At 38.0% G+C, this 17,117-nt stretch overlaps 1 protein-coding gene and 1 pseudogene across 5 annotated transcripts in view; one reads left to right on the top strand and one right to left on the bottom strand.

Moving 5' to 3' along the window:
- The window catches only part of LOC120362508 (small ribosomal subunit protein eS4-like), a 742-nt pseudogene extending 468 nt beyond the window's left edge, over nt 1–274 (top strand).
- The window catches only part of PAPSS2 (3'-phosphoadenosine 5'-phosphosulfate synthase 2), a 254,574-nt gene that overhangs the window by 196,282 nt on the left and 41,175 nt on the right, over nt 1–17,117 (bottom strand). The window contains exon 5 of one of the 5 annotated variants that reach the window (XM_003922440.4): nt 1–17,117. This exon is cut by the window's left edge and continues 18,317 nt beyond it. The exons of 3 other annotated variants lie outside the window; for them this stretch is intronic. In XM_003922440.4, coding sequence (XP_003922489.3) covers nt 16,721–17,117 — 397 coding nt within the window. In that variant the 3' untranslated portion in view covers nt 1–16,720. One more of the 5 variants, XM_074382532.1, reaches the window with a different exon arrangement.

Below are 17,117 nucleotides of genomic sequence, written 5' to 3'. Positions count from 1 at the left end.
CAAATTCGACATGGGCAATGTGTGTATGGTGATTGGTGGAGCCAACCTTGGTTGTGTTGGTGTGATAACCAACAGGGAAAGATATCCTGGTTCTTTCAATGTGGTGCATGTGAAGGATGCCAATGACAACAGCTTTGCCATGAGGCTTTCCAACATTTTTGTCATTGGCAATGACAATAAACCTTAGATTTCTCTGCCCAAGGGAAAAGGCATCCAACTTACTATTGCTGAAGAGAGAGACAAGAGGCTGGCCACTAAACAGAGTAGAGGTTAAATTGCAGTGGCAGCATATCTTTTTTCTTTGCACAAATAGTGAATAAACTCATTAAAAAAATAAACTTGTTTAAAAAAATAAAGTATGATATATTCATACAATTAAACATAATACAACCCTGAGAATGAACGAATTATATCTCATGAAACAACATGAATTTTATAAATCATGTTGATCAAAAGAAACCAAAGGTTGGAAGATAATATTTGAAAAACCTATGTGATAAAGGATTTATATTAAAATATGTAAAGAACACTAACATCTCAATAAGAAGACAACCCTTTTTTTGTTTTTGTTTTAATTGATATGTAATATTTTACATATTTGTAGGGTACATGTATTTGTTACATGCATACAATATGTAGTGATCAAGTCAGGGTATTCAAGGTATACATCACCTTGAGTATTTATCATTTCTGTGTGTTGGGACCATTTTAAGTCATCTCTTCTAGCTAATTTGAAATATACAATACATGATTGTTAACTACAGTCATTTCTACTCTGCTTTTGAACATTAGAACTTATTTCTTCTATCTAATTGTATGTTTATACCCAGTAACCCAACCTCTTTTTAAGCCCCCTTACACTCATACATCATTCCTAGCCTCTGGTATCTTATCATTTGTATTCTCTACCTCCATGAAATTAACTTTTTCAGCGCTCACATATGAGAACATGTAGTATTTGTCTTTCTGTGCTTCATTTATTTCACTTGCATAATGACCTGTTTGTTGTTCCATCCATATTGCTGTAAACGACATGATTTCATGCTTTTTAATGGCCAAATCGTATTCACTTGTGTATATATACATTTTCTTCATTCATTGATAAACACTTAGGTTGATTCTGTATCTTTGCTATTATGGATAGGGCTGTAATAAACATGCATATGCAGGTATCCCTGTGATAAACAAATTTCCTTTTATTTAATAAATACCCAGTATTTGCATTGCTGAATCATATGGTAGTTTTTAGTTTTTTTGAGAAATCTCCAAACTGTTTTCTCTACTGGTTGTACGCACGTTACCATTGTGTAGTTTCAGGCATCACATTCAAGTCTTTAATCCATCTTGAGTTGATTTTTGTATATGGTGAGAGACAAGGGTCTTTGAAGTTGTCATATTATCTTGTTTTTTTTCAATGTTTCCTGTGTCCTTACATTGGTATCTGCACGTTGTATAACAGTCATTTATTTCAATCTTATGAATTTGCTTTAGTACAGGAGGACTTTTTCCTGAAGATGTATCTATGATTTTGGTTGGGTCGTGCACATTGACTTTAATTCTAGGTGCATGCAGTAGGGTAGTCTCTGTATGACTTCTTTGGCTGTAAGCAGCATCAGTAGTATTTATGATTTCTTTGATGGCTTAGGGTACAGTTATTAATGGAAGCTGTGGTGAAGTTTTGCTGGGGACTGGATGCCTCATGGTCCAGTTTTCAGATCCCAGTGGGCGGAGCCTGCTTGTCTTGGGCCCCAAGGTGGCACTGATGTCAGCAAGTCCAGGCATGCCAGTTCTTGAGCCTCCAGAACAGTTCTTGAGCTTGCCTGAATGCCAGAAGTGGCAGCAATGGGCTGTGGGGGTGAGCATGTTCTCAGGCCTCTGGGCACTTGGCATGTTCTAGGCAATGGCAGTAGCAGTATTGAGATGACTCTCTATCTCTAGGTCCCAGGTGGTATGTGCTGCTATTGATAGTGGCCGTGATAGCCTGGGTGGGCTAGTCTCCAGATCCCCAGGTAGCATGTGCAGGTAGGTGTCAGCTGTGGTGGTAGCAACAGATTGGGTAGGCTCAATCTCAGGCCCCCTAGAGGAGTGCTCAGGTACCAATGGTGGTGGGCTGGGCTTGGCAATCCCTAAGCCCCTAGATTACATGCTCTGACATGGGGTGGGGGCCAAGCCAATCTGAGCAGACTTGTCCTCAGGCCATCTGATGCTGTGTGCAGGTGCCTGCCATGGTAGGCAGTGGTGGGGCAATCTCAAGGCCCCTGGTGGAATGCTCAGGTGAGGTGGCAACAGTCATGCTGTGGCCCTGCCCCTGCGGAGGGTGGGGCACAATCACCTTACTTGTGCTTCAACCCTGGCAGCAGCAGCCCTGCTTCATTTGTGCCTCAGCCCTGGAGCTGCTGAGCCCCAGGGCAATGGGTAGCCTGTCGGGGGTTGGGTTCTCAAAATTGTGCCTTGCTGCAGCTGCTTATGGCTTGGTGGAGCAGCGAGTGGGACCCAATGCAAGCTCCATCCTTGGAGCTGTGCTACTGTACGTTCTTCAGGTAGCTGCCTTTGTTTGTTTCAGGGCCTGGGAGGTTTCAAGAGCTCTCTTGTGGCTAAGATAGCAGAATATTATGGTAAGAATGTGGTCTACTGGGGATTTCTCACTTACCCTTTCCCTACATGGGGGAGTGGCTCCCAGCTGGTCCCGGTCAAGCAGTCTGCCTTGCTTTCTTCTCCTTCCTTGCCTTAGGTGTTTCTTGTCACTTTTCTGCTGACTTCCAGTGTTCTCTAAGATGATCTATTCAAAGTGTGATTATTTACTCACTATTTTGGTTTCTTGCAGTGGAGAAGGCAAGTACAAAATGCATCTAGTCAGCCATCCTTCCTCATACAAACCACTTTTAAAATGGGCAAAATATTTGAACAGGCACTTTACCAAAGAAGGTATGTGAATGATGAGTAAGTATGTAGAAGTAAATTAAAATATGTTCAACATGCAATCATCTAAAAGACTTAGGAAAATTCTCATATGATACTGATGGCATGATTTTTAAAATCTTTCAAACCATCACCCCCACCCCATATAAAAACAGCAACTAAAGTGGCAAATGGGTACAGTGATACGTGCCTGTAATCCCAGCTACTCGGGAGGCTGAGGCAGGCACTTGAACCCAGGAGGTTGAGATGAGCTGCAGCAACACAGAGGGGTTCCATTCCAAAAAAAAAAAAAAAAAAAAGAGAGAGAGAGAGAGAAAATAGAAAAAAAAAAAAGGCTGGTGTGAAGGGAGCTGTTTCAATTGATTGTTCAGTCACAGATCAAACTCATTGTTTCTACTTTTTCCCTCTTCTCACTACTACACTTGACTAGTCTTAAATAAAATGAAAAAAAACAAAAACCCACAAAAAAAATCTACAACAAAACTAGGTGATAAATTATCCCCAAGAATTTCCAAATCTGAGTCCCTTACCACGTAAGTATCATCTTTGTAAGAAGCAGCAGAAGGAAGCTTTGGGTGGCTGATGGGCCTATGAACTGGGGGACTCCCAAGTCACCCAAAGGAACTCACTGAAAATGGAGAGGACCAACAGACAACAGCAGACAAACTGGTGTTGTACAGTAAGTTTACCTCAAGTGATGAAGGGACTTAAGCAGGTGGGCCCTATGAGTTCTCAAACTTCACCAGCTGAAGATCCCTTCTAGGATATACCCCTGCTTTGAGTATACTCCCCTGGGGGAAAAAACCTTATGTTAAAAAGGACAGGGACAAAAAGGTAAAGGAAAGGGAAGGTCAGAGAAAAATGGGGTTGGGAACTGAATCAGATCTTAGAAAGGACAAGAAACAGCCCTCTTGACCAACCCTCTACCCACCACCCCAACTGATGTTCAGAACAATGAATTAGAAGTAGGTATATAGGAAAAGCCCACGTACTGGCTCCCAAGTCTCCAGGTGATGCCACATTTGTGGCAAGGTCATCACTGGGAGATTAAATTTTATAGTCAGGTCCTCAGATTGGGGAACATTTTCTAGCAATGTCTGTATGTAATAAGATTTTACTGATACAAAATAACTGGTGGTCATGTGATGTTTGTTGTCACACAAATTATTGTGATCACAAAGTGGTATACTCAGTTTATAAGATGGAGTACAGCAGAGATCATTTTCATGGGCAACATATGCAATTTGCCTCTGACAAGTCAGCAGCAAATTCTTGCCTTCTTCATCTCCCATAAAATTCTGCAACATAGATATCTGGTAAACACCTGCCAGCTGCTATTGCTGTGTGCTCAATAAGCCTGACTTTATGGACTCTACAGTTGAGTTATAGGATTGAGGCTACAAGGGCTGGTATACATAGATTACAACTGCTTCACTAAATAGAGATGGGGTGGAGGGTAGATCACAGGCATAAAATTCTAATTGAAGAATAGAAACCATCCTTCTTTTGGGAAGCCTTCTAAGACGGAGGACTTCCTAACAGACATTGTTTCTAAAACAGGACTAACAATTAACACATACACACTATGTATGTACATAAAATATTTGAGGGCACAAAATATTTTATCTTCTAGGCCTCTTAGGTAGTTATTGCTCAAAAGGGTTATAAAAGCAACAAAAGGAAAAATAAACAAACAATATGACTCAAGTTCCCATTATTCTGAAATTCAAACAACTTTGAATTTCCAGAAAGGTCTGAGATGTGCTTTGCTTTAAAATACTATAAATACATTTCTAAGGGACAGCATAAAAATCAATTAACTCATCCCACCCTCCTGGTTAACTCAGAAAGCCTTCTAGAAAAGGTGCATAGTACAGTCAGCTAAGCCTGGGGAAATAGAAAGAATTGATGTGTCATAGAAAAGGTCAACTAGGAGGCTGACACTTTCTTCTCCTTTCCATTTCCTGCTAAGCATGCAACTTCTTGGCCTCAACAATTATAGCCAATGGCTACAGAAAAGGCCAAAAGGTAGCAGCATATTGAAAAGCATTTTTATTGCAGTGCTGTACAGAATCAATAATTAGTTTCAATCAGTTTATGTTACTGAAACAATCTGTATATCAAAACACCCCAAATAAATTAGGTCCAAATTCCACTCCAACCACTGACACTGCTGTAACAAATATGAATAGTGCTTAACATGGCAAAAAAAAAAAAAAAAAAAAAAAGGCACTTTCTTCTTTCATATACCCTATCCTTGTATAAACAGGTCAAGGATGGAAGATCAGTCAAACAACATTGTCATAATATGTGCCGGCTGATACCAGTTCTGTGTACTTTGGGCTCCTCCTTTATGAGGTCTGAATATATGCCCAGGCTGGGTGTAGTGTCTCATGCCTGTAATACCACCAATTTGGGAGACTGAGGCAGGAATTCCTGACCTCACTGTAGGTCAGGAATTTAAGACCAGCCTGGCCAAGATGGTGAAATCCCATCTCTACGAAAAATAAAAAAAATTAGCTGGGTGTGGTGGCGCATCCCTGTAATCCCAGCTACTCGGGAGGTAGGAGAATCATTTGAACCTGGGAGGTGGATGTTGCAGTGAGCCAAGATTGCCCCAATGCACTCAAACCTGGGCGACAGAGCTAGACTGTCTCGAAAAAGAAAGAAGAAAGAGAGGAGAGGGAGAGGGGGAGAGCGAGGGGGAGGGCGAGGGCAAGGGCGAGGGGGAGAGGGAGGGGAAGGAGAAGAGCAAAGCAGGCAGGCAAGCAGCAGCTACCAAGGGTCTTCCTGTGTTTTCTGGTATTTCGTTGATTCATCCAATTGCTCTGTTTACTATAGGATCTTCAACACAAAGTTGAAATTACTACCTCAATTTCCTCATCTGCAAAATGGGTTTTATACTACCAACTTCACAGTGCAGTGCAGAGGATTAAACAGAGTAACAAAGTACAACCTATAGTGCTTGGCACATGTAGATATTTTTCTTACCTAATGGCAACTATCATTTAATACATGATTTATTTTACAGATTACCTAATTAACATCAGGTACATTGCTGAGGATTGAGAATTAGAGTACTTTGATACAGTATGATGTGCAACAAGAGATGATTTTCCCCTAAGACTGAACTTTACTCACCTATGTTTGCACAACTACCAACAAATACATGCACCCAGATCTATAATAGTGCTTATAAAATAATTTGTAATTTAAACCAAAAAGAATCTGAGACAAATATCAATCAATTTAGGCTTACTTTGCTAAGATTAAGGACTATGGCCCATGACACAACCTCAAGAGGTCTTGAGAACATGCACCCAACGTGGTTGGGTTACAGCTTCGTTTTATACATTTTAGGAAGACAGAAGTTACAAGCAAAAGCATAAATTGATACATGTTTACATGGAAAGTACACATTGGTTCGGCCCAGAAAGGCAGGACATCTTAAGCGGAAGGGCTTCCAGGTCATAGACAGATTAAAAGATTTCCTAACTGGGCAATTGGTTGAAAGAGTTGAAGTCAGCCTAAAGAAATGTTAAAGTTAAGCAGACTGTGGAAGCCAAGATCCTTATGTACATGAAGCCTCCATGTAGCAGGCTTCAGACAGAATAGTTGGTAAATATCTCTAGTCGAAACTTAAAAGGTGTCAGACTCTAGAAAAGACCTAGCAAGGGAAAGAGATCCTCTACAGAACGCAGATTTCGTCCACAAAAGAGGGCTTTGCAGGGCCATTTCAAAATATGTCAAAAAAATGTATTTTGGGGTAACATACTTTGATTTCCTTCAGGGTCTGCTGTTATATGATCCTGTACCAGGGTCAGGTTGAATTTGGTATCTTATTACTATAGTCTGTTTTGTCAGTATTATGATCTCTATTTTCACATTAATGCTGGTCAGTTATTTCTAAACTTCAAAGGGAGAAGGATGTAACAGGTATGTCCAGGTCCTTCTTCCTGTGATGGCTTGAACTAGTTGTTCAGGTTTTTGAGATGTGTTGGCCAAGAAGGGGTCCATTCAGTCAGTTGGGGAGCTTAAAATTTTATTTTTGGTTTACATAGTCAGTGTTCAGACCTGTTAAAACAATCCTTTGAAACATCACGTAGGCCCCAGGGTTGGAGGAAAGTCTTCTAGCCATGCTTCCAGCTATTTTTTAAGAGCTGGGCGGATAGCCACTAGACTTGAAAAGCAAGTATTACTGACTTTCCTACCTCCAGCAGGTGACTGAAGCAAAAATTAGCAGTCTATTTGGAAAGTTCCAGAGTCAGCTACTCTACCCTCAATTTCCTAACTAGAAAAACCTGAGGTCTTGCAACCAGAGTAATGTGGGTGTATTAATAGAATCCTAGCTACTTCTGGAATCTATATTTAAATCTGGAGAAAAGGTAGAGAAGGCTGTTTCTAGCTTATTTTTTCAGTGACCCCAAGGATCTCAATTTCTCTTCTCAGATTCCTTTCAGTCTCGCAGGACTGGAGGAGAAAGAAAAGCTGACACAATTGTTTCTTCCCACTATAAATGGCACTTGGGTGGTGTGACTATCTAAAACAGATAAATCAGAAAACCAGGCCCTTAACCTAATTTTCATAATGCAAATACTAACAAAAAGCTCCAGGGAGCAAAGCTTCTTAGACAGAAGAGAAAAAAACACTATCTTATCTCACCAAAACTAGACTTCTCATCTCAAAAAGGTAAAGAAAAATATCTAAGAAAAAGAAACCGGCAGGTGTGGTGGCTCACACTTGGAATCCCAGCACTTTGGGTGGTTGCGGTGGGAGGACTGCTTGAGCCTAGGAGTTCAAGACCAGCCTGGGCAACATACCAAGACCCTGTCTCTACAAAAGATTAAAAAAAAAAAAAAAATTAGCAGGGCATAGTGTCCTACATCCATTGTCCCAGCTACTTGGGAAGCTGATGTGGGAGGACCACTTGAGACTAGGAGGTCAATGCTGCAGTGAGCCATGATTGTGCCACTGCACTCCAGCCTAGGTGATAGAGTGAGATTGTAACTAAACAAACAAACAAGCAAAAAACATAAAAAGCAACTATGGCTGGAGCAAAATTAGCTATTTCCAATTAAGAACCTTTTTTATCCATTAAGTAGATTGTTTTATCTGTACATATGCAAGGATACATTTCACCAGTATATACTTATATAATTTACTTCTAAGCTGTATTTTTTCCAGAATATTTGTTGAAAAAGTTTCCCAAGCACTCAAATTGTTAATGCAGACAAAAATCTATAGACTTTCATTCCAACTTAATTTTCCATAATGGCCATCTTAGAAATAATGTAAAATAAATATCTGAATTAAACTTTACCAGTAGTATTACCCAACTCAGAAGACTGTTATTTTAATGAACAAACATTTATCCTCCCAGTACAACAAACAAAAGTGTAAACATGGATTTCTTGGGTCTAAATGGTTTAAAATCTAGGAATGGGCCAGGTTGCAGTGGCTCAGGCTTGTAATCCCAGCACTTTGGGAGGCTGATGTGAGGGGATTACTTGAGCCCAGGAGTTCAAAATCAGCCTCAGTAACACAGTGAGACCCCCTCTCTACAATAAATTTAAAAATTAGCTGGGCATGGTGGGGTATGCCTGTAGTCCCAGACACTTGGGAAGCTCAAGGAACACTTGAGCTGAATTCGAGGCTGCAGTGAGCTATGATGGCACTATGGCACTCCGGCCTGGGCCAGAGTGAGACTCTATCCTAAAAATAAAATAAAATCTGAGAATGTGCTACATGGAAGATGTTGAGTTGATGCTACTTTACAGAATAATAAAATAAATAACAAGTTAATAAATAATAAATCTTTAACTGGAAGAATATGACATCTCTTTACCTGATACAGAGTTCTGTCAAAAATGATATTATTCTCACATATACAGAAAACAACATGGCTAAATAGACTAAAGAGTAAAAGAGGCTGCCACATGAATGGAAGGAAACAAATGAGTATGAGAAAAAGAACAGTTAACAGAGAGTTGGGTGATCTGTGATCTAAGTTCAGGGTAATTGTTAGAAATAAGTAAATTATATATGCAAGTAATGCAAATATTTTCAGCTTACATTTGGCAAAAGACAGTCCAAATTCCAACTATCATTAATGAACCACTTGAAATACCACCTTAGAGAAGTGTGTTCCAAAACTGTACAGTTGATATTCTGGTTAGGTTGCATGTAACTTTCACATCCCAAGAGCATGCATAAGCAGTTCTGCAGTTTACAGAAGAACAGCATTCAAATAAAGATATCATAACACTAGAATATGCCTGGAAAAAAATGAACTACTTTTTTCCTTGCACACTGAGTTTTGATTTCAGTGTTAATTAAGATTGAGATCATACAAAAAAGCAGTATCAAGTAAGTGACTGTGTGTTGGAGAGCAGGAACTTCAAAACGACCACATGACCATAGAAAACAGTAAGTATAATACAATGCATATGTAGCTGTAGATGAGACAGAAAAAGTGGCTAATGTCCATAGAAATTAATCAGCCAAAATGCTGAACCAGTAAGGATTACATTTTGGCATAACTGAGTAATTTGCTCACCTATTACGAATGAACTCTTGTTAGCCAAAGACTATCTTTTTCAATGTTCAACTCTTCACATATCCTATCATAGATAATGCCTTTAGTTTTTATCTTGAGATTCTCATTTTAGACATTTCCTAAATAAGAATAACACCAGAATAGTATCACTACTTCTGTAAAACTAGCAAAAATGGACCACACTTAACCTTCATCCAGTAGTTTCATATGAAATATTTAAAATACATCTCTATAGAGTCAAAGATGACTATATGGTCCTGTGGAACAATAAATTTTAATTCCTATAAAACTTTCACAGTCTTTGATATTTTAAAAAGTATTCAAAGGATAAAAAAAAAAACAAAACAAAAAACTAAGTTCATTGATCTTTATATGCCCACAGACTAAAAGTATAGTGTTTATATACGAAAGTACTCAACAGGCATTGATAAACTAAAGGTACTAATTTGCAACAAACATCGGGATTTTTAAAAGTCTTGAAAAACAAATAGAGCAGTAAAATACATTAGTCATTCAAGAATTATAGAGAATGATGTCTTTTTATAGAAAAAATTTTAAACTCCCACAATACTACAAGCTTCTAGAATCAAGCATGCAATGCAATGATGAATATTGAATTTTATGTTGATGGTTACCTCTAGGTAGGGTTTAGAGGTAGTAAAATCATAGAGGTATACAAAAGTCCTCAAAACAGCTCTTATTTAAATCTAAAACAAATGTTACAATGTTAATTTTGATAAAACAGGATGGATATGGGTGCTTATCATTTTATTTTCTTGTCTGCATATTTACAATTTTTTTTTTAAAGAAATGAGGACACCAGAACTTTGCAGAATCAGCAGTATTAATGCACTATCAGCATTTAACAGCTAATCATCTATTTTATGAAACATCATTCATTTGAAGATCTCTGATCAAAAGATCAAGGATCTCTGCATCTCATAATCTGAATATATAGTTGTGACACTTAGATTTTTAACAAAATGCATTTCCATTTTTCTTTAAGAAATGAATACTAAATTACAAAAGAATATTTTAAGATAAAACTATAACTATTCTATTTTTTATCTGATCAAATTTACAATTGAGTACAATTTTTCCTGTTTTTAATTCCATAACTCACCACGCCATAGCCTGAAAGGAACCCAAATGGCATGTGTTAAGTTTAATCCAAAATTTTTCAAAGTACGTTCTCATTTACAATTGTCATAGATTGTAAATTGTTATAGACCCATAAATGAGAATGTACTTTGAAAGATTTTGGATTAAACTAACACATGCCATTGGGTTCCTTTCAGGCTATAGGGTGGTGAGTCATAGAATGCGATACATGGAAGATGCTGAATTGAGGCTAGCTTAAAGAATAATAAAATTAAGAAACCTTTTATCTTAAAATACATTATTTCAGTAATGACAAAATAAAGTTTTTTAAAGTTAATCTCCTCCCAAGTTTTTCAGTACGGAACTCAAACTATAAATCTTTCATTGGAAGAATATGACGTCTCTTTTCCTGCTGTGGAGTTACAATTTATGACGCTTGTAAATGAGAATCTACTCAGGTCAAGAAAGGTAGAAAAAAAATGTAATCTCCTATAATGCCTCCTTTAGTCACAATGCACAATAGCATACTAAAAGCCAGAGGCATTCCATAGGAGAACCCCATGTTTCCCAAGGTCACTTCAACCCAAAATCCTTTCTTTGTAACATTCATATCTTCTTTCTAGAATTTGTGTTATGAAGATAATATTTGATTTAATCTATATCATGTCCATTCTGGAATAATTCAGTTTCTGAAAATCCCATGTTGAAATGGTCCTCCTTCATCTTTTCATAGCACACATACCATATTTACAGCTTCCAGTGTTTGTTGGCTTGTTTCTTTTATTTACTCATTATCGCCACTTTTTTTTTTAATCTTAGAAGATCTATTCAAAAAGGTCTTGGCAAAGTCACATAACCCAACAGGTAATATGATATCATTTTAAAGGTGTCCTTGGGTCATAGTTTGCAAACCAAAAGTAACATGAGGTTTTCTTACTAATAGAGAAAGCATTTAAAATCTTTGTCTTTTCTCTAAACTAGCATATGATGACTTCATTGGCTGAAAAACTCAAATGATAAGCATTAACTAAAAAATATTTCGACTGTTGGTGATAAAGATCTTATTGTCATTTTTTTTCAAAGACTACAACTGATTTTTTTCAATTTTATCAACTGGAGTTTGGCTTGAAAATGTCCTAATCCAAGTTACATACAACAATCTGTATACAGACACATGGATATCCTTAACATGTATTGGTTTTCCTATGGTCTGTCTCTTCAAAAGCAAAGTACTGTAAAACTAATAAGAGGAGACTCCAAGTGCAATCAAGTTAGAACTCAGAATGCAGAAACTAACTCAGAACCACATAGCTTCATGGAAACTGAACAACTGGCTCTTGAATGTTGACTGGATAAACAATGAAATGAAGGCAGAAATAAAGACATTCTTCGAAAACAACGAGAATGAAGACACAACATATAGTACCAGAATCTCTGGGACACATTTAAAGCAGTCTCTAGAGGAAAATATATAGCAGTAAGTGCCCACATGAGAAGCAAGGAGAGATCTAAAATTGACACCCTATCGTCAAAACTGAAAGAGCTAGAGGAGCAAGATTAAAAAAACTCAAAACCTAGCAGAAGACAAGAAATAACTAAGATCAGAGCAGAACTGAAGGAGACAGAGACACAAAAAAACCCTTCAAAAAATCAATAAATCCAGGAGCTGGTTTTTCGAAAAGATCAACAAAATAGACAGACCACTAGCCAGATTAATAAAAAAGAAAAGAAAGAATAACCAAATAGATGCAATAAAAAACGACAAAGTGGATATCACCACTGATTCCACAGAAATTCAAACCATCAGCATAGATTATTACAAACAACTTTATGCACATAAACTAGTAAACCTGGAAGAAATGGATAAATTCCTGGACACTTGCCTCCTCCCAAGGCTAAACCAGAAAGAAGTTGAAACCCTGAATAGACCAATAACAAGGTCTGAAGTCGAGGCAGCAATTAAGAGCCTACCACCCAAAAACAGCCCAGATCCAGATGGGTTCACAGCCGAATTCTACCAGACATACAAAGAGAAGCTGGTACCATTCCTTCTGAAACTATTCCAAACAATCCAAAAAGGGAATCCTTCCCAAATCATTTTATGAGACCAACATCATCCTGATACCAAAACCCGGCAGAGACTCAACAAGAAAAGAAAAATTCAGGCCAATATCCATAATGAACATAGATGCAAAAATCTTCAATAAAATACTGGCAAGCCAATTGCAACAACACATCAAAAAGCTTATCCACCATGATCAAGTAGGCTTCATCCCGGGGATGTAAGGCTGGTTCAACATACGCAAGTCCATAAACGTAATGCACCACATAAACAGAACCAAAGACAAAAACCACATGATTATCTCAATTGATGCAGAGAAGGCCTTTGACAAAATTCAACAGCCCTTTATGCTAAAAACCCTCAATAAACTAGGTATTGATGATATTCCATCAATATATTCCATCAATATATTCCATCTCAAAATAATAAAAACTATTTACAACAAACCAACAGCCAATATCATACTGAATGGGCAAAAACTGGAAGCATTCCCTTTGAAATCTGGCACGAGACAAGGATGCCCTCTCTCACCACTCCTATTCAATACAGTATTGGAAGTTCTAGCCAGAGCAATCAGGCAAGAAAAAGAAATAAAGGGTATTCAAATAGGAAAGGAGGAAGTGAAATTGTCTCTATTTGCAGATGACATGATTGTGTATCTAGAAGACCCCATCGTCTCAGCCCAAAATCTCCTGAAACTGATAAGCAACTTCAGCGAAGTCTCAGGATACAAAATCACAAGCATTCCTATACACCAATAACAGACTTAAAGAGAGTCAAATTAAGAATGAACTGCCATTCACAATTGCTACAAACAGAATAAAATACCTAGGAATACAACTAACAAGGAACGTAAAGGACCTCTTCAAGGAGAACTACAAACCAATGCTCAAAGAAATAAGAGAGGACACAAACAGATGGAGAAACATTCCAGGCTCATGGTTAGAAAGAATCAATATCGTGAAAATGGCCATACTGCCCAAAGTACTTTACAGATTCAACGCTATTCCCATCAAGCTACCAATGACCTTCTTCACAGAACTGGAAAAAAACACCTTAAACTTCATATGGAACCAAAAGAGAGCCCGCATAGCCAAGTCAATTCTAAGCAAAAAGAACAAAGCAGGAGGCATCACACTACTGGACTTCAAACTATACTACAAGGCTACAGTAATCAAAACAGCATGGTACTGGTACCAAAACAGAGATATAGACCAATGGAACAGAACAGAGGCCTCGGAGGCAACATAACATATCTACAACCTTCTGATCTTTGACAAACTGGACAAAAACAAGCAATGGGGAAAAGATTCCCGGTTTAATAGTGTTGCGAAAACTAGCTAGCCACGCGCAGAAAGCAGAAACTGGATTCCTGACACCTTACACTAAAATTAACTCCAGATGGATTAAAGACTTAAACATCAGACCTAACACCATAAAAACCCTAGAAGAAAATCTAGGCAAAACCATTCAGGACATAGGCGTAGGCAAGGACTTCATGACCAAAACACCAAAAGCATTGGCAACAAAAGCCAAAATAGACAAATGGGACCTAATCAAACTCCACAGCTTCTGCACGGCAAAAGAAACAGTCATTAGAGTGAATCGGCAACCAACAGAATGGGAAAAAATTTTTGCAGTCTACCCATCTGACAAAGGGCTGATACCCAGAATTTACAAAGAACTAAAACAGATTTACAAGAAAAGAACAAACAATCCCATTCAAAAGTGGGCGAAGGATATGAACAGATACTTTACAAAAGAAGACATACATGAGGCCAACAAACATATGAAAAAATGCTCATCATTACTGGTCACTAGAGAAATGCAAATTAAAACTACATTGAGATACCATCTCACACCAGTTAGAAGAGCAATCATTAAAAAATCTGGACACAACAGATACTGGAGAGGAGAAGTAGGAACACTTTTACACTGATGGTGGGAGTGTAAATTAGCTCAACAATTGTGAAAGACAGTGTGGCGATTCCTTAAGGACCTGGAAATAGAAATTCCATTTGACCCAGCAATCCCATTACTGGGTATATATCCAAAGGATTATAAATCTTTCTACTATAAGGACACATGCACATCAATGTTCATTGCAGCACTGTTTACAATAGCAAAGACCTGGAACCAACCCAAATGCTCATCGATGATAGACTGGACAGGGAAAATGTGGCACATATACACCATGGAATATTATGCAGCCATCAAAAACAATGAGTTCATGTCCTTTGTAGGGACATGGATGAACCTGGAAACCATCATTCTCAGCAAACTGACACAAGAGCAGAAAATCAAACACCACATGTTCTCACTCATAGGTGTGTGTTGAACAATGAGAACACATGAACACGGGGAGGGGAGCACTACACACTGGGGTCTGTTGGGGGGCAATAGGGGAGGGACAGCAGGGGTGGGGATTTGGGGAGAGATAGCATGGGAAGAAATGCCAGATATAGGTGAAGGGGAGGAAGGCAGCAAATCACACTGCCATGTGTGTATCTATGCAACAGTCTTGCATGTTCTTCACATGTACCTCAAAACCTAAAATGCAATTAAAAAAAAAAAAAAAAAAGAGAGACTCCAGTAGGGGATTTTGTTACATGTTGTTTAATAAAAGTAACCACACATTTTCAAGAAAAATCTCAAATTTTTCTTTGAAATATATCATTTTTAAGGTATATATGAATTAAAATACATTAACACATTCCATTTATTTGAGGAAATTTCTATTAGGAAAAAATTGTTTTAAATTGCCAAACTGAGTCAAAGCTGCTGGAATTTCTAAACTTTCAACATAAATTACTGATTGTATTTTGACATGGAGAGGAGAAAAGACCTGGTAGCAAAGTTATAAGAATTTTCTTTTTTATACCAAATACTTTCATGGTATTAGACAGAACTCAGAACTATTTATAAAGAAAGAAAGAAAAATCAAACAACCAAAAAATACATTTCATATAATAATAAAATATAAAAATAGAAGCCAAGTGACAGAATGAAAAAGTCAGCTAAGCAATGATTTGAAAAACTTTGATTCTACCTATCTGACTTGTTGCTAATTGTCCAGATATAATAATAATTTAAGATGGTCTTGTGAGACTTCCTAGAAGTAGAAAGGAATTCTTGAAAAAATGTTCAAATATTTTATAAATACCAAATACCAAAAATATTTATTTTCATTGCACTTTCTGACTTGCTTTAGTGAAGGTGTCCTTTTACAATATTCTTTCTTGTTTCAAATTCTCATCTAGAGATGTTACTTTCTTCCAAAGTGATACTCCCAGCTTATCACAATATTCCTGATTCAGAAAGACAATGCTAGAACTGTCCCACCTGAGGAAAAGAAGAGAGAACTGCAGACCAATCTGTAAAGTTCCTAGACAGTTCATTCAAGTTAAGGATGGTCCAACTGAGATGTTTTGTTACTCCAGCACTTATCAAGCATCATTATGAAACCATAATTCTATCTCAGTGTGAGATTTCTTTTCTTTTTTCTTTTTTTTTTTTTTTTGAGACGGAGTTTCGCTCTTGTTACCCAGGCTGGAGTGCAATGGCGTGATCTCGGCTCACCGCAACCTCCGCCTCCTGGGCTCAGGCAATTCTCCTGCCTCAGCCTCCTGGGTAGCTGGGATTACAGGCACGCGCCACCACGCCCAGCTAGTTTTTTCTATTTTTAGTAGAGATGGGGTTTCACCATGTTGACCAGGATGGTCTCGATTTCTCGACCTCGTGATCCACCCGCCTCGGCCTCCCAAAGTGCTGGGATTACAGGCTTGAGCCACCGCGCCTGGCAAGATTTCTTATATAAGTAGGAAGAATTTCATTTTGTAAACATGTGCAGGGCCAGCTGTTTCTCTGAATAGATTTGTTTCCCCTTAAGAGAGCTGCTCCAGTGAAAAATCATTTCTTACATCTCATGTCCAAACCCAAAGAGAAACCTAATGTTTTTCTGTGAAAAGACAGAAACACTCAAGTAATATAAAGTTTTCCATAATCAAGGGACTGCCTACCTATTACAAGCATGTACTCACTCCTTATAGATTCCTAAAGAATTAAAAATGTTCTTCATTTACTCATAGTTCATCAGATGTACTGTTTGCCTTTGCTAATTCACATTCTTCACTGGTTTGACAACTCTGAAGGATGTCCTTGTAGTGGTTCTTCAGATCCTCATAAAATGAAACAGTTTCTTGTGAGTAAGCCAAGGGTAACACCTTTTCATTTAATAACATCTGCACTCGGAATTGTTCTTTAGGAGTCTTAGCATTTTCACAGTGATAAAGCACAAATATTAGGTTTGAGGCATAAGGTACAATGTGACCACTTCGGAACTTCCGATGCATTTGTTCCTTGTAATTGTAAGCTGTTAGAGGTTCCTTGTCTTTGAAGTAGCCCATGAGAGAAAGCAGTGGAAGAAGGGTCTCTGCATGACCAAACTGAAGGATGACTGGAGAAGAAACTGGCTGAGAC

This window comes from Saimiri boliviensis, chromosome 12 (assembly GCF_048565385.1).
Source record: "Saimiri boliviensis isolate mSaiBol1 chromosome 12, mSaiBol1.pri, whole genome shotgun sequence".
Lineage (NCBI taxonomy): Eukaryota > Metazoa > Chordata > Mammalia > Primates > Cebidae > Saimiri > Saimiri boliviensis.
The sequence above is the reverse complement of the archived record's forward strand: the minus strand, read 5'-3'. Positions and strand labels throughout refer to the sequence as shown.